The following is a 25,232-nucleotide window of genomic DNA, read 5'->3' as shown; positions in this document are numbered from 1 at the left end:
GTAACAGCCTTCTGGAAATCAAGAAAATGAAAGAAAATGTAATCAGTCAATCAATCAAATGTATTTATAAAGCCCTTTTTACAACAGTTGTCACAAAGTGCTTTTACACAAACACCCGGCCTTAAACCCCAAAGAGCAAACAACAGTAGTGTTGAATTTCAGTGGCTAGGAAAAACTCCCTAAGAAGGCCGAAATTTAGGAAGAAACCTAGAGAGAACCCAGGCTCTGAGAGGTGACCAGTCCTCTTCTGGCTGTGCCGGGTGAGATATTAAGAGTCCAATTGGGATAATTTATAAATGCATGTGGGCTAAATCTATTCTATTTAAATTTAGACTAGGTCAGAAGTATGACCAGATGGACAAGGACGGGGACAGCAACGGTCCCCACAAACCAGGTACTCCGCAGGTGTGGACCAGGACCTCAGGTCCTCCTCAAGTTAAAAACAGGAGGAGACTGGGAAAATTCAGAAAAAGCATTCCTCATATCAACAACGATTTATAGTGGAGAAAGAGAACTTAGTGGGGAAGGAGAACTGACCCAATTCCCCAGCACAATAGTATAGCAGCGTAAGACCTTGGGACTGAGATAGGTGGGGTCCGGCGACACTGTGGCCCCCCCCAGACAGGGGGCTGCAACCACACTGAATGAGGGCCGAGTATTGCCAGCAGAGTACAGCCCAATTGCACCAGTGCGCAACAGAGAGACAACAACAAGCCAGTGACTCTTCCCCCAAAAGGCATTGGAGGGAGGGCATCCCAGGGGCGACAAGAGCCCACCTGGAGTTTGCATTTCTAACCTTAATTGACAGATCATTCCACAGTAGTGGGCTCTATGAGAAAAGGCCCTGCCTCCGGCTGTTTGTATTTGTAACAATTGTATGTAAACACACTGTCATTAATTTGGACTTCATTTCCACAGGTATTGGCTGTTACATCCCAAAACGAAATGACATCATCATCTTGAAGTATACAAAATGGTGAACATTGAGAAAACTCCTAACACATACTGTTTTATAATGTGAAAAGTGCTATTATGCAACAAAATAAGGAATGCAATAATTTGCTGTTATGTCTAAATAAAAAAAAACAGTTGTTTTAATTTGACTAAACAATCAATAAAAAGTATCTAAATATGTTCTCAAACAGTGATATGCAGTTTTTTTTTATGCATTAAGTATTTTAAAAACAGATTTTATTGAAGTCAGAATACTTCCTGGAAAGTCATTGCTAGCTCAATGGTATGGGTGTCAGTCAAACTGCAACAACATCACAAGATGCAATGTGTAACTTCAACATTTCCTGGTTGATAGCATTTTCATCAGTAAGTAAATGTAACAAAACAAGAAAAGCATGTGAGAAAGTAAACATGAGAATCTATGTATACCACTCTCAAAACCTTTCTCCAAAATGACAAAAACCCAAAGTAAAAAGACAAAGGTGAAAGGTAAAGCTTTTAACTGCATTGGAAAACCTATTTTACTACGCTTTTGCGATGTATGACACAGTAACAACAAGCATGGTACAAATTCAAATGAGGCCAGAGGATGAAGTAGAAAACAAGCATATCATTGGAGTTATTTCAAATGAGTGGCTAAGCTGGTAAGCTAACCCTAACCCTCAACCTAGCTGAGGGAAAGTGAAACATAGTTATTCAGATTCAAGTCACAACATTAGATTGTCTGATCAAGCTCAATCAATTTTCCAGACTGTGGGGAGGTCTCAGTCAATCCACCTTTCACTGTCATGATCGCCAGGGTGCAGGATACAGGCACAGAGGTTGCTTAAACAAAAAGGTATTTTGATAAACAGACTTAATGAAAAAACAAAAGGCTAAAAACGGCAGCAATACAAGTAACAAGGAGCAGGCAACATCGAAAGCGACAGCAACAAAGACCAGCAAGAAACACAGGGGCAGGAGGAACTTAAATAGGAACTGCAGTAAACAAGGGGTTAATGAGGAACAGGTGACCAGACTAAACAAGACAGGTGATCAGGAGCCCGTGGGGGATCAGGAGACGGGGAGGAATCAGGAGGAGCAGAAGCAAGAGGAGGCGGCCACCCTGCCTCGGGAGGACGAGGAGACAACAGTAGGGGCTCGTTGGACCACCCCTCCGAGGGTGGCAGCGGGGGCCCCTCTACCCACTCCTGTGGTGGTGGTGTTAGTGGCTCCTCAGGGAACCCCTCCAACCTGGCCTCCCTTGGAGGGCCCCATAGGCACCCCAAAACAGTATTTGGGGTGAACTCTGGTTGGTGGGCGAATGCGGAGCAGGGACTGTGGTGTTAGGTAAGACGGGATGCTTCCTAGGGCGCCGGGCAGGTTGGGCTCGACAGGTGGCCAGATGACTAGTGATGGGAGAAACCTTTTCGAAACATCCAGCCAATTCAAACAATTGCAGACATTTTTTTCAGTTTCGAAACACTCAAAATATCACACACTGGCGACATCTGCTGGTCAAATAATTTCAACGTTTTTTTTTTTTTATCAAATAACACAGTGTCATTCTGAACAATTAAACTCTTGTGATATGGCACACGACATCTACGTAGTAAAAGTTAAGAAATACGTAAAGCAAACAATATAGCCATAATACACATAACAATGTGGTAGATGCCTTGCACGGTGGAGAGATGGAAGCTGATGATGTGCTCTGCAGACTTTAGCACCCTCTGGTGGGTCCACCCTCTGCCCCTTCCTGAAGTCCACAATCATGTCCTTAGTCGTGCAGACGATGAGAGAGAGGTTGTTGTCCTGGCACCATTTTGCCAGGTTCTTTACTTCCTTTCTGTAAGCGGTCTCATCATTGTTGGAGATGAGACCCAGGAGGGTTGTGTCGTCCACAAATTTAAGGATGGTGTTGGAGCCGTGTGTGACCACTCAGTCATGCGTGAACAGGGTGTACAGGAGGGGACTGAGTACACAGCCCTGAGGGGCTCCGGTGCTCAGGATCAGTGCAGAGGAAGTGAGGTTGCTCATTCTCAACACCAGGGATCCGCCCGTCAGTAAGTCCAGGATCCAATCAAAAAGGAAGGTTTTAAGTCCCAGGGTCCTGAGCTTAGTGGGCACAATAGTGTTGAATGCAGAGCTGTGGTCCACGAACAGCATCCTCATGTATGTGTTGCCTTTTTCCAGGTGGGAGAGGGCGGTGTGTATCGTCACGGCGATGGCACCGACTGTAGATCTATCGGGGCGGTATGCAAGGTGTCAGGAAGGGTGGAGCAGATGTGGGTTCTGACCAGCCGCTTGAAGCACTTCATGACGATGGAGGTCAGTGTTACAGGGCAGTAGTCATTCAGGCAGGTGATGGAAGGTTTCTTCGGGAATGGAACAATGGCGATCTGCTTGAAGCAGGTGGGGACTGCAGACAGAGACAGGGAGAGGTTGAATATGGAGGTGAAAACCTCCGCTAGCTGGTCGGGGCACCCCCTGAGGACACGACCCGGAATGCCATCTAGCCCTGGTGACTCCTGAGGTAATGCGACTCCCAGAACAAAAACGGACCAGAAAGTCTAGTGGGTGGCATTCTTTTTTTAAAAACTTTTTTTTGTATTGCCAGAATTCACCTGAGTGATAAGGAACACTTCCTGTTTCACTGGAGTATAAATGTGAGTGAACAAACATGCCAAATTCTCATTTCATTACGGGACAGACCAGAGAATACAATAATGATGTGAAACAAAAGGTTGTTTAGCTGCACAAACCTGGATATAAGAAAATTGCTCATCAGTTGAAAATCTGGGCAATAATTAGGATGTTTAAAGCAACTGGAGATGCTAACAATTGGCCTGGATGTGAATAGATGGAAGTCTGAAGATTGACCCCATGCACAGTCAGCAGGATGGTTCGAGTGGCCAAAGTGTCTCCAAGGATCACAGCTTGAGAATTGTTAATTGGGTCTTGGTGTCAAGCCCTAGCCTCTAATTGGGGACCCTATTTAAGTTGCTCTGTTTTTCCTGAGTTTGTTCCATTGTTTGTGCTAGCGTGTGCCATCAGTTTGCGGTCTGCCGCTCCTTTTATGGTTTTCGGTTTGGTAAAGAAGGTAATTAAAAGGATGTTTCCCCTCAACGGTGTCACCTGGGCTCAGGAAGTCCCACAGCTATCATCCCTGTTACATAACCATGTTATTTGGAAGGTTTGCCATAAAAAAGCCTTTACTGTCACCAAACAACAAACTCAAGTGCCTACAATTTGCCAAACATTACTGGAACTTTATTATGGTCTCATCTGACACCAAAGGTGAATTTGGCGTAGACAGACAGATAGCCATGCAGAAAAGTTACTTATGCCCACTGTGAAGTACTGCGTAGTATCGTGGTGGTGTTGTGGGACTATTTTTATTCCAAAGGCCATGGACAACTAGGATAGATGATATTATGGACTCCATCGAAACGTGACCGCCTCTGCCAGGAATCTTAACCACCTAAGTCTCCCCCAGGGTGAAATGTCCCTTTAAGCCTGATCTCTTCAACAAGGCCTTACCCTTCTTTAAAACACAATTCTGGTGTACAGTAAGTATAGGAAAGAAACTTAATACAAATGTTCAGTGTCCTCGTACTGTGTCTGTACATTTATACACACAAACACAGACAAAATAACTTTAGGAATTACCCTTAAAGCACCAGGGGGGTTGTCTTGTCTTACAGGCTCCTCTCCCTTCATGATCTTTCAGAAGTCAGCGACACATTATTTCCATTCTTACTTGAAAAGATACAAATATCTCACTGTTGACCCATTATTTCAAAAGATTAAACAACCGTTATCTTATTCTCCACATAATGTCTATTTTTTAAGGTGTTTCTAATGTTTTTAATTAATAGTTTGTGACTGAGATATTGTCTTGCCTATTCAAAGTTTTGAAGAACTATAAACAAATAATACATTGCCTTTTGGCTGTGGAATCAAACCCACAACACTTTACCCCCCAGCAGATACGATTGTTCTAGTTGGATATGGTCACGTTTTATATAAACACATAGTTCTATTCAGATTAAACATTTGTCATTAATAATAAATGTATGTACACAAATGGTGTGACAGTATGGTGACTTACTGATAAACCAAATTTACTTTTCAAAGTACTTGCCAGTTAAGCAATAGTCCATTGAAGATATGACCTATACTTTTTTAAAATCCGACCTTGAATGATGGTTGGCTGATCAATCATTGACAGAATTTCCATGTGTTATTTTGCACATGCTCACTCTCTATTTAGTGTGCACCAATTTAAAGACTGTAAAAAGGCTGTTGAATATAACATACAGTTGTTAATTAATCACTTGCAATAAGATTATGAGTTAAAGAAAATGTTTGTGTGTGAACACTTTTTTGTGACATCTACCTGACTGTCCTATTGCAACCGTTTGTGTTAGATTTTTTTTTTTTACATAATTTAATGTATTTTTATCAAATGTATATTATTTGGTCTGATGTATTATTCATAATATTACAGAAACCTTTTGTAAATTCAGAACCTAATACATAATTTTAAATCAGAAAATAAACATAAAAGGCATTGACTAAATTTTTGACACACTAGATGGCAAGATTTAAACGAAAGCTGAGAGAAAAATGATCCTTTGTTTTAGCCTAGACGGCTTTCAGGGTGATAAAATTATGTTTTTTCATTACTAAGTCATCTATTTCATTTTTTTCTTTCAATTCTAATAAATCAGTGTGTGTACCTTTTCACACAGCCCTGATTTGCTGATAGAATAGTATACACTTGAACATGAACAGTCACTGATCAACTCAATGAGATACATTTGGTGACATCACAAAGTAGGCCAAAAGTTCCTCACCACCTTATGGCGTAGGATTTGTAAAATAAATCATGTCTAATGTAGCAACTGCAGATTGCCCCTTCAAAGTGCCCTAAAACAGCTGAGGCCAATGCACATCAAATATGACAAACACAAGATATTGACTTTAGCGGTAGGCTTCACAAAGCACAATAGACTTCTTTTGCAACACAAATAAATGGAAGTGACAAGGAAAGAATTATTGGCAGTGTGTTGTTTAGATAAGGAACAGGCATTAACTTGTCTCCTGGCTGTTTGGGCGGACATTTCTGGGAATAAGGCTACTAAAGGAGTGGCTATCAGAGTAATGTTAAAAGCTGATAGGGAGTGCAGTACTGTTCAGTCCCGGCCGATCCTCCATCTGAACACAGGATGAGTATGATGACCACAGCAACTCTTCTGTCTGCAGCTCTGCTGTTGCTGGTTCCTGGGATTCTGACTAAAGGTAATTGAAAGAAACGTTAAAATGTTTACGTCTTTGCAACGGTGTAGCTACACTTACCTTATTTTTACAGAGTCTGTTGAAACAAGTCCCATCCAGCTGATGATAGTCAACAGCATCTCCAATGCACCCAATGTGACCCACACCACTGAGATCGTCTTCAGGGGGATCTTACTTGGTGCCATGAGGAGACTACAGGAGACCAACACAGACTTCAAGTCAGTCAATTCCCAGTTCTGACTGATTTCTAGAACAACTCACTCATGCAGTTTGAGTACTCATCATCCATTACAATTTACAGACAGTGTTCTTTACTACTTATTGCATGACATGGGGTAATAGGGTGTTTCCAGTTTAATATTCTTGCTGTAGTTTTGATACGAGACGTAATGATTGACAGGTGAGCGTGTCAGCGATGACATGTTATGCCAGTATTCAGGTAGCGTTGTTCTTCCAGATTTACCTACAGAGAAGATCCCAACTACGGCCCCTTCCTGGTCAGTGTGAACGGGGTTGCCGGGGACGATGCTGAGCACACTTACTGGGAGCTCCTTGTGAAGAATAGTAATGGGGTTATAATCAGACCTGATGTGGGTGAGTAACCATGGAAATCTCTCGTCCCAACCCTCCCTGACAAGGGAACATTTTAATGGGGAAAGTAATTTAATAATTTCAACAACCTTATTTCAACAGGTATCGGCTGTTACATCCCAAATCCAAATGATACCATCATCCTGAAATTTACAAAATGGTGAACCCTCAGAAAGCTTTCTTACTGCTACTGTTCAATGATTTGAAAAAGTGTCAAGCGGTTTAACAACATGTATCATTGTGTATCATTATTGGACATGTATCAACATATGTCATTAAAGGAAAATCATAAAATAATGCTTGCAATCTTTTTCAGTAATGTAATGTAAGTTAAGATCAGTCTAGCCGTTTTAACAACAAATAAAGACATTATTATCCGACTGTGATGTTTGTGGTAGTTTCTATGAATCATACATGTCAACATGCGTTTTAAGAACAACTTTTACTGAACTAATGAATCGAAATGATGACCATGGGATTAACATTATAAATATTAAGGTTTGTCCGTGTCCGTGAAACTGTTCAACAACCCCTAACGAGCTCCAACTTTTCTAAAAAAAAATTATCAGCAAATTATCTAGATAAAATGTGTAAACAATCTCACAACTGGTATATTCCCAAGTCAGGTTGTCACAGTGAGTGCTAAGGCTTATTTACTTTAGGACAACACAATACCACACAACTGACTGGTTCATTCAAAAATGGACCACAGGCAATTTCATCTTAAATAACAAGTGTGTCCCGAAGTGGATGTGTTCATTAAACCCCTAGTCACTCAGTGGAAGTCACATTCTGAGTTTCATCAGGAACACTTGGCCATGGATGGCACTCCAAAATGTTTGTAGAGAATAAGTTCTGTATTGGGATTCACTAGATGTTCTTGAAAAGTGACCTCATCTTGTCTCAGCCACATCAGTACCAAATAAACATTTTCTTCAGGAGTGCAGCGGGTTATTTCCTGGGGGTGGGTGCACTGCTCTGTTTTAATGGGACAGAATCAATCGTCACAATTCGTCTCATTAAATGATAGATGTGGTGGTAACCTAGGTCACAAAAAAGTGCTTAAAGTCACCTAAAGACATTCTTAATTCACAATGTATTCTGCTAAAGGGGATATCTCTCATTTTTGTCAGCCTTTTGGAAGTTTGCTGAATTACAATACCAGCACATTGAAAATGACTCTTCCCTTTACCCCAAGTTTTATTTAGACTTTTGGTTAAAAATATATTTTTTAGTTTAGAAAATATATTAAAAAAATCACATTTAGATGGCACAATGATTCCCTGAACTATTCAGTGTTTATTTTCTACCTTTAACAGAAAGTTAGTGCTCAGTGTTTAACTTTTCCAACAAGAGTGAGAGAGGAATTTTGTTTGCCAGTCTGCCATTGCTCGTTTGAGGAGAGTTGATCACGTGTCCTATTGAGGCCAATGAATGTCAGGGAGCATTCAGCTTTTTTCCGTTTGCAAGAAGAAACTGCACATTTCTAAGCACCCCAAATCATTTCTGGTAAGTAAATGTTGTGGAACACCATCATTAATGCTGATATACTGTATTACAGACATTTTCTAATGCAAAATGTGCCAGGTTTCACAGACCCCCAAACAAGTCTTCGTAATAAACGACAATGACAGGAGTTGTGAAACTCATGCCGTGCAAACAGTGAACACCCTGTTAGTACTGAATCCACTGAAGTATTCTCTCTGTATGAGAATAAAGAAGACAAATACAAAGAAGAAAGGAAAGTTGTCCTCCACAGAGGTAACCCCAGATACTTAACCTCAATACTGGCTCAGATGTCAGAGACGGATAAGACTTATCAAAAACGTGCAAAACAAACTTACTTTAAGGGTACAGTGAAAGCAGCAAAAAGTCCCCTCCCAGGTCTCGGTAGAACACACAAATAATATTCCTTTCACCATACAAGATATAGTTAATATAAATGTAATTTATAACAAAGTCATGAAACTGGCCCTTTCCTACCGACTGGAATCGGTTGCTCTTCACTGACATTCTTAAGGCCTGCTGACATACAGTATGTCTAGGCAAGGAGTGACCCAATGCCTTCAAGTTGACACAGACTAAATTTGTATTACATTGCAAAAACTTCACATAATGCCCTTTTAATTACAGCTTTGCTCTACACATACTGCTATCAGAGTGGTGAATTGTAGACCTGACCTTAATTTGTAAATTGTGCATTCTTAGTAGTTACATGTCCAACTCATCAATAAACCATAATTTAGATACACAGCCCTGATTGGCCAATTGTATTGAACCCAAATTAACAGTCATTGGCATATTTAATCAGATGTGACCTCACACATATATTTGGAATATTTCCAAATTTCTCTTACACAAAAATGCATCATTATTTTAACAATTTAAGAGTTTTTTTGACCTCATGGTATGGAATAAAAACATGAAAACATGAAAATCTCTTTCTTGAAAACCGGAAAGTGTATTGACTAGGGCGAGACGAATAAAAAATATGGGTATGATTTCTTTACACCCAAAATATAAATTTGAAATATAAAAATATTTACATTCCCAAATATGTCATACATTATTTAATTTGTTTCATATTTCCTAAAATGCATCTAAAAGTATCTTTAAATAAATTTTTTATATAGTGTCTCTGAAAACACTGGTCTACACAAAATTGGCTGAATAAACTTGGAATAAAATAGAATTCTTTGAATGTATAAGCTAGCTTTATTTAAAACTGGCTCTTATATATGACATTTAATGAAATGGACAAAACATGACTATTTCACACTTCATTACATATCCACAATCAATCATGTCACTAAGTCATTTGATAGTCTGAGCAACGCAGCTAAAACTGCAAACTGAAATATGGCACAAACTTGGTCATTCAAGCAACAAAATATTCAAACAACATAACACCACGTAACACAACATTGTCTTACATCGACCCTTCTGGTAAATATAAATGACAGGGGTCACAACAGGGTCACAACCTGTGCACGTTAATGGTGGTGCATTTAGTAGCAATGTGTCAGGTTCAAGGTAATCAGGTTGTATTAGGTAGGGAGAAAGGCTGTGTACACACCACATCCATTTAAACCGGGTAAGGCACAAAACAAAGGTCTTTGAAGGCTTAATTTGTTAACAAATGCACATTACATTCAATTCATTACCATTAATACCTTTCATCATTTAAACACATATTTAAACACGTACCGTACCGAAAGGTACAGTGCTGGAAATTATTTCACATTGCTCAAAACTCTTTAAATTGGTTTGGCAAAACAAGCAAACATTTTACCATCCTCCCAGTGATCAGAATGTACTGAACTTATGTTAACACCTTTAAAATGTAAATATCACAATAAATTCCACACTGCATCCAGTGTATGTCTACCTGCAGCTTGCTATCCTGACATTGTATTTCAATGATCAGGAGAAAAAGAAATTAATATATACACATAATATTAATAATAATAAACACTCTATTGTCATAAACAAACAGTTTAAGGCACGGTCTGACTCATTTCAGGATTTTTCTTCGGCCCATAGTTTGTATGTACTCACTGATCTGACATGTAACTCACTGATCTGACACGTAACTCACTGATCTGACACGTAACACACTGATCTGACACGTAACTCACTGATCTGACACGTAACTCACTGATCTGACACGTAACTCACTGATCTGACACGTAACTCACTGATCTGACACGTAACTCACTGATCTGACACGTAACTCACTGATCTGACACGTAACTCATGGAACAGGATAACCAAAGCTCTATTGATGAAACTGGTGGCATGATCCCAACAGTAATGCATCCTAATAGTACATGATGGCTACAACCTGCATTTAACAAAACATACATTTTCCATGCTTTCCCCAAAAGGCCTCGAGTTAAACTGTTGAACACTGGCTTCTGCTTGTGTTCATTTCATTATGATTTGTATTAAACTATATATCTATTTGCAGACCTGTGCGTCCTGTCCCTTACATTTTCAAGTGTAACAGGTGTGTTAAATCCAAAAATCCCATCTCTGCATGGCACTTAACTGTCAGAGAGAGAAAAAATAATGTTGTCTGAAAATCAAAATGACAAAACCTTTTCAGATGTTCCAGACAACATTCAATATTACTAAACAGGATGTTTATTCAACATTTTAAGTGCCTGAAGCAAGGAAATAATACTGTTCAAAATGGTGACCAGACATTCAATTCAAATTCAAATATCATTGGTTTCTTCTGAAATACTTCAAAAGTGCTTGACTGAGCTTAGCTAGCGCTACAGGACCCAGAGATTAGTTCTCATGGTGCAAAATCCGCCCATTCGGCACTCCAGGTAGGCCTAATCAAACACTGAACTAAAAAAAAAAACTATTTAAAACCAGGTCTGGTGCTGTTGACATTGCTATAATTAATCATAGAGTCCTCTGTCAGCCCTGTGAGGGCCAGAATATCAATGTGGATTTGTGTGCCATACAAGACACGTCTCCTGACCCAGCCAGAATGACCCAGGGTCAGTTCACCGTGCATCATTGAGCTGCCTGGCCACAGTGAGTATCTCCTTAGCCCCTTTACTCAGCAGAAGATTGGCCATGTCTAAACCCAGCTTCTCGGCAGCGTCTTGGGCCGGACCTGGCACGTTGTTTGCTGTGACTCCAACTCTCTGGCTGCGCTCATCCACCTGTTCTTCCCCCTAATGTAAAGGAAGGAAAACCTGGATAAACCTAATATGTGCCCTGCAGGGGGCGCTGACATATGTAATGAGAAGACATCTGTGTTCTGACTTGGGGAGGGGAGTCGGTTGTCTGACCTCACTGTCTGAAGCGACGCTGGTCTGCATGGTGTCCTTGAGACTGTTTGAGCCGTCCAGGCTGAACACGGCTCCCGTCAGGTAGAGCTGCGGAAACGTCACCTAACAGTTAGACGTGCACTGACACGCACTGACACGCACTGACACGCACTGACACTCACTGACGCACTGATACGCACTGACACGCACTGACGCGCACTGACGCGCACTGACGCGCACTGACGCGCACTGACACGCACTGACACGCACTGACACGCACACACATGTTAACAGATGTCACCAGCCCTTACCTGACATTCCTTGACTTCGGTGTGGACAGCAACAGGGACACTGCAACCTCCCTCCTACGACAAGTGAAAGGGAACGTGATCACACTCGAGTGTAGACAGTAAATATAACATGTAGACATTCAGGTCAAGTACAGTTCAGTATAGTTCACATACTTTACAAAGCATGACATTAAATAATTTTCCTTGTGAAGATTATGATTTCGCTCTTTAATTTTTCCTGCTCCACTATCAAGTTCATTCTTAAAGGCCAGTTTGCAAGACAGAGTAGGCCAAATCGAGATCTTTCAACAGAGATTTCCACTGAGCATGCTTTGTAGTCCAGCTATTCTGTGTCTGGCAAACTGTGTCTTTATTATCATCTACATACAGTACCAGCAGCCAACAACACAGATAAACTGGACAATACAATAACATACAGCATCTAGTGAGAAAAAAAGACAAGAGAGAGCGGGAAGAGAGAGAAGAACAAAGAGAGAGCAAAGATACAAACTGAAAAAACATACCAGTTGTCTGAGGAAGGCTCGCTCAGCTATACAGCGCAGGACAGTTTCTGGGTCATGCAGGACAGACACCATCTCCACAATGTCTTTGTCTCTGGCCCGAACCTCAATGGCCAGAGCCCCCTGGAACACATCCAAGTAAAGGACACTTGGTCAGTTAAGACCAAAGTTCTGACACTGTCAAACAGGTAGAGACCTTAATACACATTGGTTACTAACTCAGATGCAGCTCTTTACGTTGTTCTGTGAAGTACATACAATGATACGTATGTAATTACCGTGGCTAAAACGCTGTATCAAGAGTATGTTCTTACTAACCCACTATATTTGTTCATTGCCATCATCCCACGGCCACCATCCCCCAGCCATCATCCCCCGGCCATCATCCCTGGCCACCATCCCCCGGCCATCCTCCTCCGACCACCATCCCTGGCCATCATCCCCCGGCCATCCTCCTCTGACCACCATCCCTGGCCATCATCCCCGACCATCATCCCCCGGCCATCATCCCCCGGCAACCATGCCTGGCCATCATGCCCCAGCCATCATCGCCGGCCATCATCCCAGGTCCCCATCCCAGGTCACCATCCCCAGCCACAACTCCCTACCAAAACTATCCAGTATATGACCTGTGTCATTGGTACGCAGAGGGAAGCTAAACACAGCCATCGTTAAAGTAATAACAGTAATCAGGTAAAACGACACACCTGCCCAACTGCATACAGACAGTCCTCAGGGTCCAGGATCTGCAATACAAAGATACAAAGATGTAAGGCCAGGTGTGTTTTCAAGACAACGTCATCAAGCTAAGTATCTCGGGGCCCGTAGTTATACACTAAAGTAACATGGATATGTTAACAATAATAATAACAATAAGCTTTCACTAGGTCCCAGAGTTTTTGGTCAGGTGTCTTGCATAAAAAATCCATAACAAATATGATTAAAAAATACATGCACAGTCAAATCTTGATGAAGTGAGTACTCAAGATGAATCTATGTGTATCTCTTTGACAGTGAGTGCTGGAATGTCGGCTGCTGAAAGAGGCTACCTGGCCGACTCTGCTTTCCCAGCCCATGCGACTGAGACCAGCCGCAGCCAAAATTATGGCAGCGAAGTCGTCCTTCTCGTCCAACTTTTTTAACCGGGTGTTGAGGTTTCCTCGCTGGGAAACTAAGGAAAACAAACTCAAACATCTTTGCATGTTTTCACTGCCGATTTGATTTGTATCGGATTTTGTAATAAAGTTCCTGCTCAGTGTGACGTTTTCATATTTAATGTGAGATAAAGAGTATGGTAAATAGTATGGTAAATATTTTAAATAGTATGTTAAATAGTATGTTAAATATGGTAAATAGTATGGTTAATAGTATGGTAAATGTTTTTATACAGTATGGTAAATAGTATGGTAAATATTTTTAAGTAGTATGGTAAATAGTATAGTAATATTATTGTAAATAGTATGGTAAATAGGTAAAATAATATAGTAAATAGTATTGAAAATATTTTTTAAGTAGTATGGAAAATAGTATAGTCATATTATTGTAAATAGTATGGTAAATAGGTAAAATAATATAGTAAATAGTATTGTAAATATTTTTAATGTAGTATGGTAAATAGTATAGTCATATTATTGTAAATAGTATGGTAAATAGGTAAAATAATATAGTAAATAGTATGGTGAATATTCAAAATGGCTTGTCAAGCACTTTGAGAAAGGATACAATATCTTTAAACTCCAGGTGGGGGAATCTTTTTTTAAGCTGAGCAGCTCGTCGCAGGGAACTTGTGCCAATAACACTATGAAAAAACAGGAGCAAGACCAATCAGCACCCATTCGTCAGATCAGATGGTTACGAACTCCAAACAAAGCCATAGGAAAAATTAATGTGTGTTGTACCTCTTGTCAGGTAAGCTGTTCAGGGACTTCCCCAAGTTTCTGGGATGCAAGACGACTGCGTCATGTGGGTTCTCTCGTCTTGAAAGGAAACAAAGCACAAATCAAATGACCATTAAAATACCAGAGACTACTTAATTCCACGGTAAACATTGTAGATATTCACAAAGATATAAACGGCAGTGTACATTCAGCATTCAAAATAACCGACAAATATGAATAGGCTGGCTAAACCAATAGTGTCACATCTATATTTTCAGTCACAACTACATGTAGGGACCTGCAAAAAGACTGCGACGTCATTAAATATATTGCAGGGTGTGAACAAAATTGATGTTTCACAACAAATCAGCATGTTTGAACATAAACAAAAGAGGCCAAGATGAATGAGGACACTGTGTGGGATTTCTCTGTGGATCCACACAGAGGCACTATTGTGCCAACTTACTTTAGCACAGCTCCAATGGTGAAACCAGGAGGCAGAGCTGTGGGCAAGTCTTTCAACGAGTGAACCACCAAGTCCACCCTATAGGAGACAGGGACAAATTACAACAGAGCCATTTATTCTGGAACCCTTCAGAGGAAACTCACATCCGCCCATTCTTGAAGAGATCTATGGTTTTGCTTAACGCTTTGAAGACACATTGTAATGAAGGGGGCAGTTCACCAGTAGTGGCTTTCCCCTTTCAGGATTTCACATAAACACACATAAACTCTCACCAATCCGTAAAAACTTCATATAAACAAGATGTTCTTGACCCGATCAGGGCTAGTCAAGTGGATACAGCTAAAATGCTAACTGCAAATGACAAAGTTAGACTTACTCGTTCCTCTCCAGAGCAGTCTCCAGTTCTTTCGTGAAGAGGCTCTTCTCCCCAATCTGTATTTCGAAAAAGCAAATATGTCACACTTTCAACCTAGACCACACATCTATATGTACATACAGTGGCGGATAGATGTAATCTGAAGGGCAAGAGGTACCAGTAGTTTATGCCCACTATTCAGTCAAGATCTTTAATGATTTGGACAATAGTTTGGTTCTAAGGAGGCATTATACATTTTATAAACGGGTTTACTTTTGATAACGCTGTATCAAGGATTTTGTCCCCTGTCGTTGTCATGCCAACTGAAACAGAGAACCCAAACACAGTCAGTGAATGCCAATTATATTTCTGATGCACAGAAAGACATTTTATTACAGAACAACTGAACTTACTGATTTCTAAGCGGACATCGGGGTACAGGCCCTTCAACTGTTCTGCAACACTGTCCGTCTGAATACGAGCCAGCTGAGGTCAAAAAATTAACAGATAAAGAAATGGTGTTCACTTGGTATGGCTCCACTCTTTTTGTGTTCATTCTTGGATAATATTGAACAATATTGAACAGGCTATTCTACATGAGAATGTCCAACCATGCATTACCAAATCAGTGTACCACAATAAGCCTTAATAAAAGTATAAACATTATAAGCAGTAATTGGAATATCTTTGCTACAGGAGCGGCAGACGTTCCTCACTCTTGTATCTGATGGAACAGAAGGGGGAATCTTATCTGATCAAAGGTCGGAGCACTTTAGAGTTTCCCCCCGTATTCTAAAGCTAAGCCCTAACGTCTTTTACTGATAACAAAAACTTGGTAAAACTGAGAGCAAATTGCGATGTTACACAGATCCACTTAATCACCAACAAGATCTTACCTGGCTCTTTCGTGTTCCAATTCTTATGACCCGGGTAACCTTCCCATTCCCATCCTGTTAGAAAAACACATGACAAAAATAACTATTTTCCCCAAAAATGTTCTTTCAGCAGCCCAGGCTTTGTATTTTCCCTTAATTCCCTTTCTACTGTATCAACACATTTCACTGTAAGACACATTTACCAGCGGCATATAATGATACTAAAATAACTGGACTTGCTTTCCTCTTACCCTGATGTACTTGTAAGGTCCCTCCATAGTTCTCAGTAAACCTTAGCTTCTACACACAGAGCAGCCCTTTGTGTCGTCTGAAGCGCTGTGAATGACTGTGGTGTCTATGTGCAGACAAGTGGAGAGGTATAGCCTCTCCCAAGAGATACTGAACTACCATGCCTCCACCCACATTTCCCTGGTCCTAGCTGATAAGTCAAGTGTCGATTCATTGTGTCAGTTAAAATGAGCAGGGAGGTGTAGTGATGGACTGGTGAGATCTTTTTTTCGGCATTTCTTTCAAATGGTTAGGAAACAGATGGATGTCAAGACGACCAATGTGACAATGACAATTTTTTCTTTAAATCAAATGATGACGGCACAGAAGTGAAATTATGTCGCAAAAGATCCACCACTTGCCATTAAAAAAGGTGGTGGTACAACAGCATGCTTTTCTTATTATCACTCATTCATTAGCTTAATCTAAACTTGGAGTAATCATGGCCCAATACATTACCTCATGTGATAAACTTACAACACTTGAGAAGCTAGTGCCAGCTCTGCTTAGTTTAACAAATTCAAAATGTTCTTGAATTAACCCAGTATATTTTCTACTGCAATTATAAAGGACAAAACAGCTAAAGGTTGGTTATAAAGTCTTTAGTTAAACCATAATATTACATAACATTGCATTAGCATCTACAAGTTCAAGAGGTGTAGCTGCTGGATTTGTTAACAATGGTAGAACTTAACACCTAAGTATATGTCCTCATACGTAACATAGTATATAATGTGGGGTATATTGAGAAATTGTGAACATAAACTGTTTTCAGTGACTTGATTGCTATATTCATAGACCTCAATTTTATACACTTTTATTGGCCTAATATAGAAAGAAACCCAAACCAAAATTTGTGGAAAAAGCATAAACTACAAAAAAATACAAACCATTATTCATTACGCATTAGCATTTAATTGATTATTTCATTTTTTTATATTTTCTAATAATCTGGGTATTACACTGAAACAGATTTGATATATGCATGATGAAATGAATACCATTATATTGTGGGTTGCTAAAGCAAGTTTATTAATTGAGCCCCTGTCCATGTAACATTAATCTTACATGTATTTCATACAAAGGTATCTCATACTGAAATAGTTTATATCATGTTTCTAAAGCAAGCTACCAAACAAAAATGTATTTATTTTGTACGGGAGCTTTTTGTGTGAAAAGCAAAACTGATCCCAAAATTATATTTTGTCATCCAAATAATAACTGCATCTGGATTAAGAACAACCATCTAGAACAGCAAAAAAGCAACAATGACAAACAAACAAATCCAAAATGTAATTAATGGATAAGAGACATATGAGTGTCATTGTTTGGGATAAGAGAAAATAATTATTCTCCTATATGTCCTTGGACCCCCTGGCGGTTGCCTTGGACACCTGCGGTTCCGGGGACCGTAGTTTGAAAACCCCTGCTTCTTGCCGTGATAGAGGTTGGCTCTAAAAACTGCGCATGCATGTCAAGCTTCTCACCTGAGAGCTCGTATCTCCCGACATTTCAGTGTGGTCGTGATGATCAGTCAGAATTGTTGAATTACTTAAAATGCAATCCACCCAGCTAAATGGGGGAGAAAATGCTATTTGTAACACGGGTAATTCTGCCGAGTGATGCCTTTTCTGTCGTCACTTCACGGAATGACATTTTACTTCCGTGTGCTTTGGATGCGTTCACGACCGTCTACAAACGAGACAATCCTGTTTGTTTTCCTACAGATATAATTCCCTTCATGTATAACATGAAACGAAACAGTAAACACACGTTGATTTCTTGGGTACATGCATTGCCTATATATAAACTACTATATAGTTACTTTACTCATCGCACAAATATGGGAATATCTAGCCCAGTAACACTGAATGCCTGATTCAACCCGGTCCGCGGTGTTTTTATTTATATATATATAAATATATATAGTTCTTTTTAGTAGGGATTTATATAACATAAACACTCCAATCTGCCGCGCCTGAACGTCTAAAGTAGAAAGTATTTTTGATCTATTACATGTTTTGGCCTACATAAGGTTTTTTACAAACACATGAAATAAGGAATATATTTGGGGCCCTCGAATTTCAAGATGCCAATATGTCTCTCAAGTCAAAACGTTTGCCCATCCGTTCTAGAGAATTATTTTGTCTTCGTAGCGTTGCCTTTATTTTCTGAAACAGCATGACTCAAGCACGCAACTTTTAAAGTTCTGAAGTTTCAAAGCCAGCGACCTGAGTAATTTGTCCAGACAACTAACAGCTCTTCCGGTTGGAGATGGAGACGTGGCTATGCCCGGCTGCCATATTGGTTCTAACGTTACCCATAGAGAAGCCCTAACAAGCAGCTTAGCTAGCTAGTTAGCTAACTTTCTCAAAGCGATTTAGAGTGGAACTTGACTGACCGAACACCATAGGAGATTGAAGATCGTTTTCCGAAAAAGAAACCAAAATGGTGAGAAAAGAAAGTCACAACCCACGGTTTTTCCTTATTTTACGTTAGAGCCTAATCATAACATTCGCTTTAATATCGATAACTAAGTTAGCTCTTTGAGACAACATAATGTTAACCCTGGCAATCAGCCAACGGCATTACTGTACGTAGTCTAGGTTGAATTCGCTAATTTCGCTAGCTAGTTAATTCTGAATCACAAGTGTCAGCAATGGTGTTCCAGTTCTGTGTTTGCTGTCAGTTCAGCTAGCTATTGTATAGTACAGTACGTCGTTAGGCTGCTAATTAGTTAGCTAACTAGTTATGATTAAACAACGTACTGTACATACTTAACTTAAACTCCACAGTACTGTAACTAACGTTTTCATACAGGTTGTGAAAAACATATTGATTTAATTAACATGGCTAGCCATCGCTGGCGTTGGATGCCTGTACTGGTCATTGTGGTGTGGTTTGGGTGGTAAAGTCATTTTAACTCTAGTTAGTTAGCTCAGGGGTTTTCAAAGTGGGGTCCAGTACCCTTGGGGTTCCACAATAAACTGCCATGGGCTGTCAGGCTTGCAGGAAAATGTTATAGAAGAAAAAATAATTTCAGCCCACTTATTCAAATATTAGTTTTATTATAGCCATAACCAGCAAAACAAGCATGGGATAATACGATCAATATTTCTGTCTCTTCCATCCATCCCCACTGATAATACAATACATTCTGTTTTCCAACACATTTAAGCCATCAATCTATCATACAGCAAAATCATGAGATTCTGTTAAAACAAATAGGACATTGGTACATTAATTAACAGCTGACCACTGTTCTACTGCACACTTAAAAAAGGAAAAGCGGGGATCTGCGGCCAGGTGTTACGTAAATGGATCTTACCTTGTCGCTCTGGTACTCTGGGGCACAGTAGTTAGTTCCTGGAGAAACAATTAGTCACCTTTTAGTAAAATCATGATTGTTCCCATTCTTGGCACCTACTGTCACTTTACTTAACTTTGCTATCAGTCTGCATCGATTGATGGAGACATTCCACTTATTAGAACGAATATTCACTCTGCTTTCCCGACCAGGTGCTTTTGGCAGCGGCGGTGTGCACCAAAGGAGGCAAAGCAATTGTGTCGCGGCAGTTTGTGGAGATGACGCGCACACGTGTCGAGGGCCTCCTGGCGGCCTTCCCCAAGCTCATGGGCCTGGGCAAGCAGCACACGTTTGTGGAGACTGAGAGTGTGCGCTACGTCTACCAGCCCCTGGAGAAGCTCTACATGGTGTTGATTACCACCAAGAACAGCAACATCCTGGAAGACCTGGAGACACTACGGCTCTTCTCCCGGGTGGTATGATGTGATCCAGTACATCTTGAGTTCATCCATTGTACGGCGAAAAATGGGCAGTGTTTGTTTACAAAGACACGATAGGCTGAGGGCAGCTCATGGGCTAATCATATTCAGCTCTGGTCCTGCAGGGCCAGAACATTTCTTGTTTCTTTGTGTGTGTGTTTGTGGAGATGAACCTGTCTGTGAATTGCAATCACATGATGGGTTGTCAGTCGTGTGTGAATCACTCAATTATTCTAAGGTAATTATGAAAACCAGATGCGTTTCAGCCCTCCAGGACCAGATTTGGGCCAGCCCATGCCCTACACTTCATTTAATCCACTGCTTTGTTTTGGCCAGGTCTTCACTGAGAATAAGAATTGGTTCTCAATCGAGTTAAATAACAATCTTGTTAAATAACAGTTAAATTAAAACACAACTTTTGGTCTGTATTTAGAAAAGCATGCTTTAAATTAGAATTTGAACCTTGACAACGGAATTGTGTTTTTCTCTTTTCAGATCCCGGAGTACTGCCGTGTGCTAGAGGAAGGAGAGATCTCTGACCACTGTTTTGACCTGATATTTGCCTTCGATGAGATCGTGGCCCTGGGCTACAGGGAGAACGTCAACCTGGCCCAGATCAGAACCTTCACAGACATGGATTCTCATGAGGAGAAAGTGTTCCGGGCAGTCAGAGAGGTGAGACGCCTGTAGCTAGTGCAGCCAAAACATTGAGAGTGAGTGGTTTTATCTTTTATTTATATATATATCAATATCCCCCTCCACCGCTCGTACCCACAGACTCAGGAGCGAGAGGCCAAGGCAGAGATGCGTCGGAAGGCCAAAGAACTGCAGCAAATCCGGCGAGACGCCGAGCGCTCTGGGAAAAAGGTCCCGGCCTACGGCGGCTTTGGCAGCTCTGGGATGAGCAGCATGTCCTCAGGGTCCTTCATCACAGACGGCATCATCGAACCCGAGAAGCCCAAGATGGCTCCCGCCCCAGTCAGGTACAGGGACTCAGGAATGTTGGGCTCGAATCTGATTGTGTATGCAGTTGTGCTCCAATACACAGTGATATGCAGATAGGGCCCAGAGCTTTTCCTGAGAATGTCTCCCTGCCCCCGTTAAAGAGGCTGGCACTGACCAAGGTGTGTTTTCCCACAGGCCGAGCGGTCCCAGCAAAGCCCTCAAGTTGGGTGCCAAGGGGAAAGAGGTGGACAACTTTGTGGACAAGCTGAAGTCGGAGGGAGAAACCATCATGTCTAATGCAGGAAAGAGGCCATCGCTTGCGTCCAGTGTCTTACCGCCACCGGCCCACATGGAGAGGTACGGTCTTCCTGATCTTAAGATGGACACTCTCCGAAGTGCTTCCCATGACCGTTACACATGAACAGCACCGTTTCGCTTACCCCAGTCCATGCTCCCTCCATCCATATAATTCACGAATGTCTGAATGCAGGATGGCTATGTGGGTAAAATCCAGGCCTAAAACCTTGCTGGCACGTGTGTATGCTTCCTTAGTGTCCACATGCGAGTTGAGGAAAAGATCAGCCTGACGTGTGGCCGTGACGGCGGTCTACAGAACATGGAGGTCCTGGGCATTATCACCTTGAGAGTGACTGACGACAAGGTTGGCCGAATACGCCTGATGCTCAGCAACAGCAACAAGACTGGAGTTCAACTGCAGGTGAGTGGGCCGGACCCGGACTGACCCCTGGCCCTGTATCACCACACCTGGGTTGTGGTCAGTTAGGGCATGTCGCTGCGAAACCTTTTTTAAAACGTAAGAACTTTTTTCTTATCGGAAATGTTAATGTAACACCACCTTCGTTTCAAGTCCATCCCATCCCCGTTTACTTGGACTGAATGTGGCCCGGTGTATTAAAAGATTGAATCTCAATTCATCTGCAGGAGTTATTATTCCCACAGTGTTTTAATTGGTTGCGTTTGACCTGGTGTTCAGACTCACCCCAATGTGGATAAGAAGCTCTTCACTTCGGACTCTGTTATTGGTCTGAAGAACCCAGAGAAGTCCTTTCCCCTCAACACCGATGTAGGAGTGCTGAAATGGAGGCTCCAAACCACAGATGATGCTCTTATACCTCTAACCAGTGAGTCTCATTCCATTGCCTTGAGTCAACATTGTGTCCTTCTGATCCATCTATGAACCGTCACATTTCTTAAGATCTATGTAGTGTAACCTGTATTGGCCAATGTTTAAATGTCTTATTTTGCACCTAGTTAACTGTTGGCCTTCAGAGAGCGCCACTGGTTGCGACGTGAACATTGAGTACGAACTGCAGGAGGAGAGCCTGGAACTTAATGATGTAGTCATCGCCATCCCCACACCGTGAGTACCAGGGCTTTTCAGCTGTTAACAGGTCATTCTTGAGACCGTATAACAACCCTGCTGGCTTCGGACTAAGAAGCATGTAACGTGGAGATGGTTCTTTTTTTTTTTGTGCCGTCCTATTCGGGGCTAGGTTACGCGTGTCCAGTCAGACAGCGTTATTTCAGTGCGTGTGTGTATCCTCTGGCGCAGGTGTGGGGTTGGGGCGCCCACGGTAGGAGATGTGGACGGAGAGTATAAGCATGATGGCCGACGGAACATTCTAGAGTGGCGCCTGCCTGTCATAGATGCCAACAACAAAAGTGGCAGCCTGGAGTTCAGCGTAGCCGGGCAACCCAACGACTTCTTCCCGGTCCACGTGTCCTTTGTGTCCAAACGCAATTACTGTGACATACAGGCAAGTTTCACCGTTTCATATTAAAGATGCGTCTGGACGTCGGCCTACAGTCAGGGATGTAGCAAGAGCCTCCTGTGGACATTTCAGCCTGTTTCACATGCATTTATTGTGTTTTTCCTTCTTCCCCTGTCCTCTCAGGTTGTCAAAGTGGCCCACATCGAAGGAGATGTGCCTGTAAAATTCTCTGTAGAAACGTCATTCCTTGTCGACAAATATGAGATCCTGTAAAACAAATTGTTTTAAACAGAATGGTTCAAGATCCAAGGGAGGCACAAGAAATACTTTGCCTACCGGCGTAACTTTTCAGAGACTACACATCAACAGGACTCTTCAACAGCCACTCTTGAGGCAGAGTGCGGTATTGGTGTATTTATATGTTTTTATGAGGAAAATATATCTATTTATGAAGAGTTAAATTCACTGGGCAGGGAAACATCCACCAAAGAGAGGCAGGAAGTCAAAACGGTAACTGAGAGGGCAACAGAGGATGTGGGCGGAGGTGCTCTTGGTGAAGTGGGGCTGCTAAGAGTGACAAAACAACTTTCTGGGACTCATTGATTAGGACAGGAATGGTTTCAAAACAGACAGTCTTATTTGTTCTGTTTTGTTCCTAGTTAACATGTCTCTGCGGTCTGAGGACCTGGTCAGTTCCCAGGTGGTTGGATTAGATAAAATCAAGTAATTGTGCATCTTGAGGCTTTACATTGAGCAGTACAAATTTGACCATATTTTGAATGAAGAGGACCGGTCAAGTGATATTTCAAACCAAATAAATCAGAACTGCCAGTTCACCAGAAATACATTTTAAGCCTGCTTGTTTGCCCACAAAAAGGGAGTTATTTACTTAGGTTGATTGTCAGTATGTGGCTTTGTGTGTTGCTTGTGATTTGGAGACAATGCTGTATTGAAAACAGTAAGTAAGTGAGCAGTTGGCATTGGTCTGTTCTCTTACTGCTTTTAACATTTTGCTTTTGTATTACACAGAACCACAGTAAACATCAGCTATGTAAATGGCTTTAATCAGCAGTAATGTGTGGCAATTAATATTTAAATGTACACATTTATAGCCTACAAAATGTTTAAATGTTTTTATCACTCTCCTTTTACAATATTCTGCTCAATATCTCAATCTGATCTGTTCACCTCTTTTCAATATGAATATATGGAAACCCAGAGAAAGACTGCTTGAGAAGAACTCCCAGTTAACAAAACAAATGTGATGGAAGGTGTAATTCACGTTCTCATTTCAATGCTCAGCAGAATGCTATTTACAAACAGTTGAAAAGACAGATCGGTTCAGTGTACTGTAGTCCAGTATATCAGTTCAGTGTTTTTCAGTCATCAAACTAACAGAAAAGGAATACGAAGGTCCTGTTGGGAGGATGACTGCTGACTGTAACACCGCCTCTGTCTGAGAATTCCAGGCAGTAATTAACTGCCAACATAAGCAAACGGTTCTGTTGTTTTGTATTTTTGTTTTTATTTCCGGAATTTCAATGCAATTGATTGGATAATGGGTTTTGAAGATAAGATGGAACATTTTAACTATGGTAGAATCATAATGTTCTAATATAAAACGAGGGGGGAAAAAATCATTAAAGTGTTTTATTAAGTTTCTGGTCTTTGTATATTTTTTAGTGCATAATGATGCTGTGTTTTTTTTTCCTTTGCTTTTAATTGTCCTCTTGAGCGTGGTGCTTGAAAAATACTTTTTACTGTTATTGATTATAAGCCTTGCATTCCTATATATAAACTTGTTTACATTCTGTCATGTCAGTGCCTTTAGTTTCATATGATGGAAACATTTAATTTGGTGCTGTTGGTAAATCTTTCAGCCTCATAATGTTTAGAAATGTTGGAAATATGAATATAAACAGCAAAATGTTTAATCAGTCAAATTTTGAAATGTTTGTAAAACTGCAGGATTCAATTGAATAAGAATGCAGAAACATTTTTGTTAAATTCAGCTGCTCCAATGTGCCTCGCAGTGTTGCCAGATGGGCCAGTTTACAGCCTAATGGGGCAATTGTTTTTACCGTTTGTGGGAAAAAATGGGTTCGATCCGGTTGATTGGTTTTTCTAGCACAAAATAGAATTATTGAGTTCTATACTGTCAACCAATCCTGGCAAATCTGTTGCCACCTCCCACCTCAAGCCTCTGATCCAGAAAGAAAACGGACTACCTTGGTTACTGTATGGTGTATCGATTAAAATGAAGTGTAAGGCCGAAGGATAGAATAATGTAATATTTATTCCACAACTGTGGAAGTTTGCTTTCAATATCCTGTGTATACCTCCTTTACACACATTTCCTTTAAAATGTAAATTCCTCGTACATCATCCAATGATTTACCCCCGAGATTCCGTTGCCCTCACCTGTACTAACAGAATCAGGAAATTAAATTGTTTTATATTCAAAGAAGAACTGCCATT

The 25,232-nt window shown here is 41.0% G+C and overlaps 3 protein-coding genes across 4 annotated transcripts; 2 read left to right on the top strand and 1 right to left on the bottom strand.

Annotated features, from left to right (window-relative positions):
* The first annotated feature begins 6,101 nt into the window (after nt 1–6,101).
* Nucleotides 6,102–7,209, top strand: tcnba (transcobalamin beta a). Its single transcript, XM_010872125.4, has 4 exons — nt 6,102–6,240; nt 6,311–6,455; nt 6,695–6,831; nt 6,931–7,209. The coding sequence occupies exons 1-4, from the start codon at nt 6,168–6,170 to the stop codon at nt 6,990–6,992; spliced, it is 417 nt and encodes a 138-aa protein (XP_010870427.2). The 5' UTR covers nt 6,102–6,167; the 3' UTR covers nt 6,993–7,209.
* Nucleotides 7,210–9,484: 2,275 nt separating this feature from the next.
* Nucleotides 9,485–17,928, bottom strand: hmbsb (hydroxymethylbilane synthase, b). 2 transcript variants are annotated; one of them, XM_010872146.5, is made up of 14 exons: nt 17,778–17,928; nt 16,024–16,077; nt 15,541–15,613; nt 15,401–15,450; nt 15,149–15,204; nt 14,773–14,850; nt 14,328–14,405; nt 14,152–14,227; nt 13,479–13,592; nt 13,137–13,175; nt 12,433–12,552; nt 11,930–11,983; nt 11,640–11,726; nt 9,485–11,522 (listed from the first exon to the last, which is right to left on the bottom strand). In XM_010872146.5, exons 1-14 carry the CDS (start codon nt 17,799–17,801, stop codon nt 11,349–11,351), a joined length of 1,077 nt encoding a protein of 358 aa, XP_010870448.1. In that variant the 5' UTR covers nt 17,802–17,928; the 3' UTR covers nt 9,485–11,348. The 2 variants fall into 2 exon arrangements, with proteins under 2 accessions (XP_010870448.1, XP_010870439.1); XM_010872137.5 differs by lacking the exon at nt 17,778–17,928 and adding an exon at nt 16,254–16,374.
* A 429-nt stretch (nt 17,929–18,357) lies between these two features.
* LOC105011813 (coatomer subunit delta) lies at nt 18,358–24,414 on the top strand. Its single transcript, XM_010872160.4, has 10 exons — nt 18,358–18,741; nt 19,810–20,073; nt 20,572–20,751; nt 20,854–21,059; nt 21,217–21,378; nt 21,574–21,739; nt 22,016–22,163; nt 22,294–22,402; nt 22,595–22,799; nt 22,938–24,414. The coding sequence occupies exons 1-10, from the start codon at nt 18,739–18,741 to the stop codon at nt 23,025–23,027; spliced, it is 1,533 nt and encodes a 510-aa protein (XP_010870462.2). The 5' UTR covers nt 18,358–18,738; the 3' UTR covers nt 23,028–24,414.
* Nucleotides 24,415–25,232: the final 818 nt, after the last annotated feature.

This window comes from Esox lucius, chromosome 1, assembly GCF_011004845.1.
Source record: "Esox lucius isolate fEsoLuc1 chromosome 1, fEsoLuc1.pri, whole genome shotgun sequence".
Lineage (NCBI taxonomy): Eukaryota > Metazoa > Chordata > Actinopteri > Esociformes > Esocidae > Esox > Esox lucius.
Note: the sequence above shows the minus strand (reverse complement) of the source record. Positions and strands in the feature narration are given on the sequence as shown.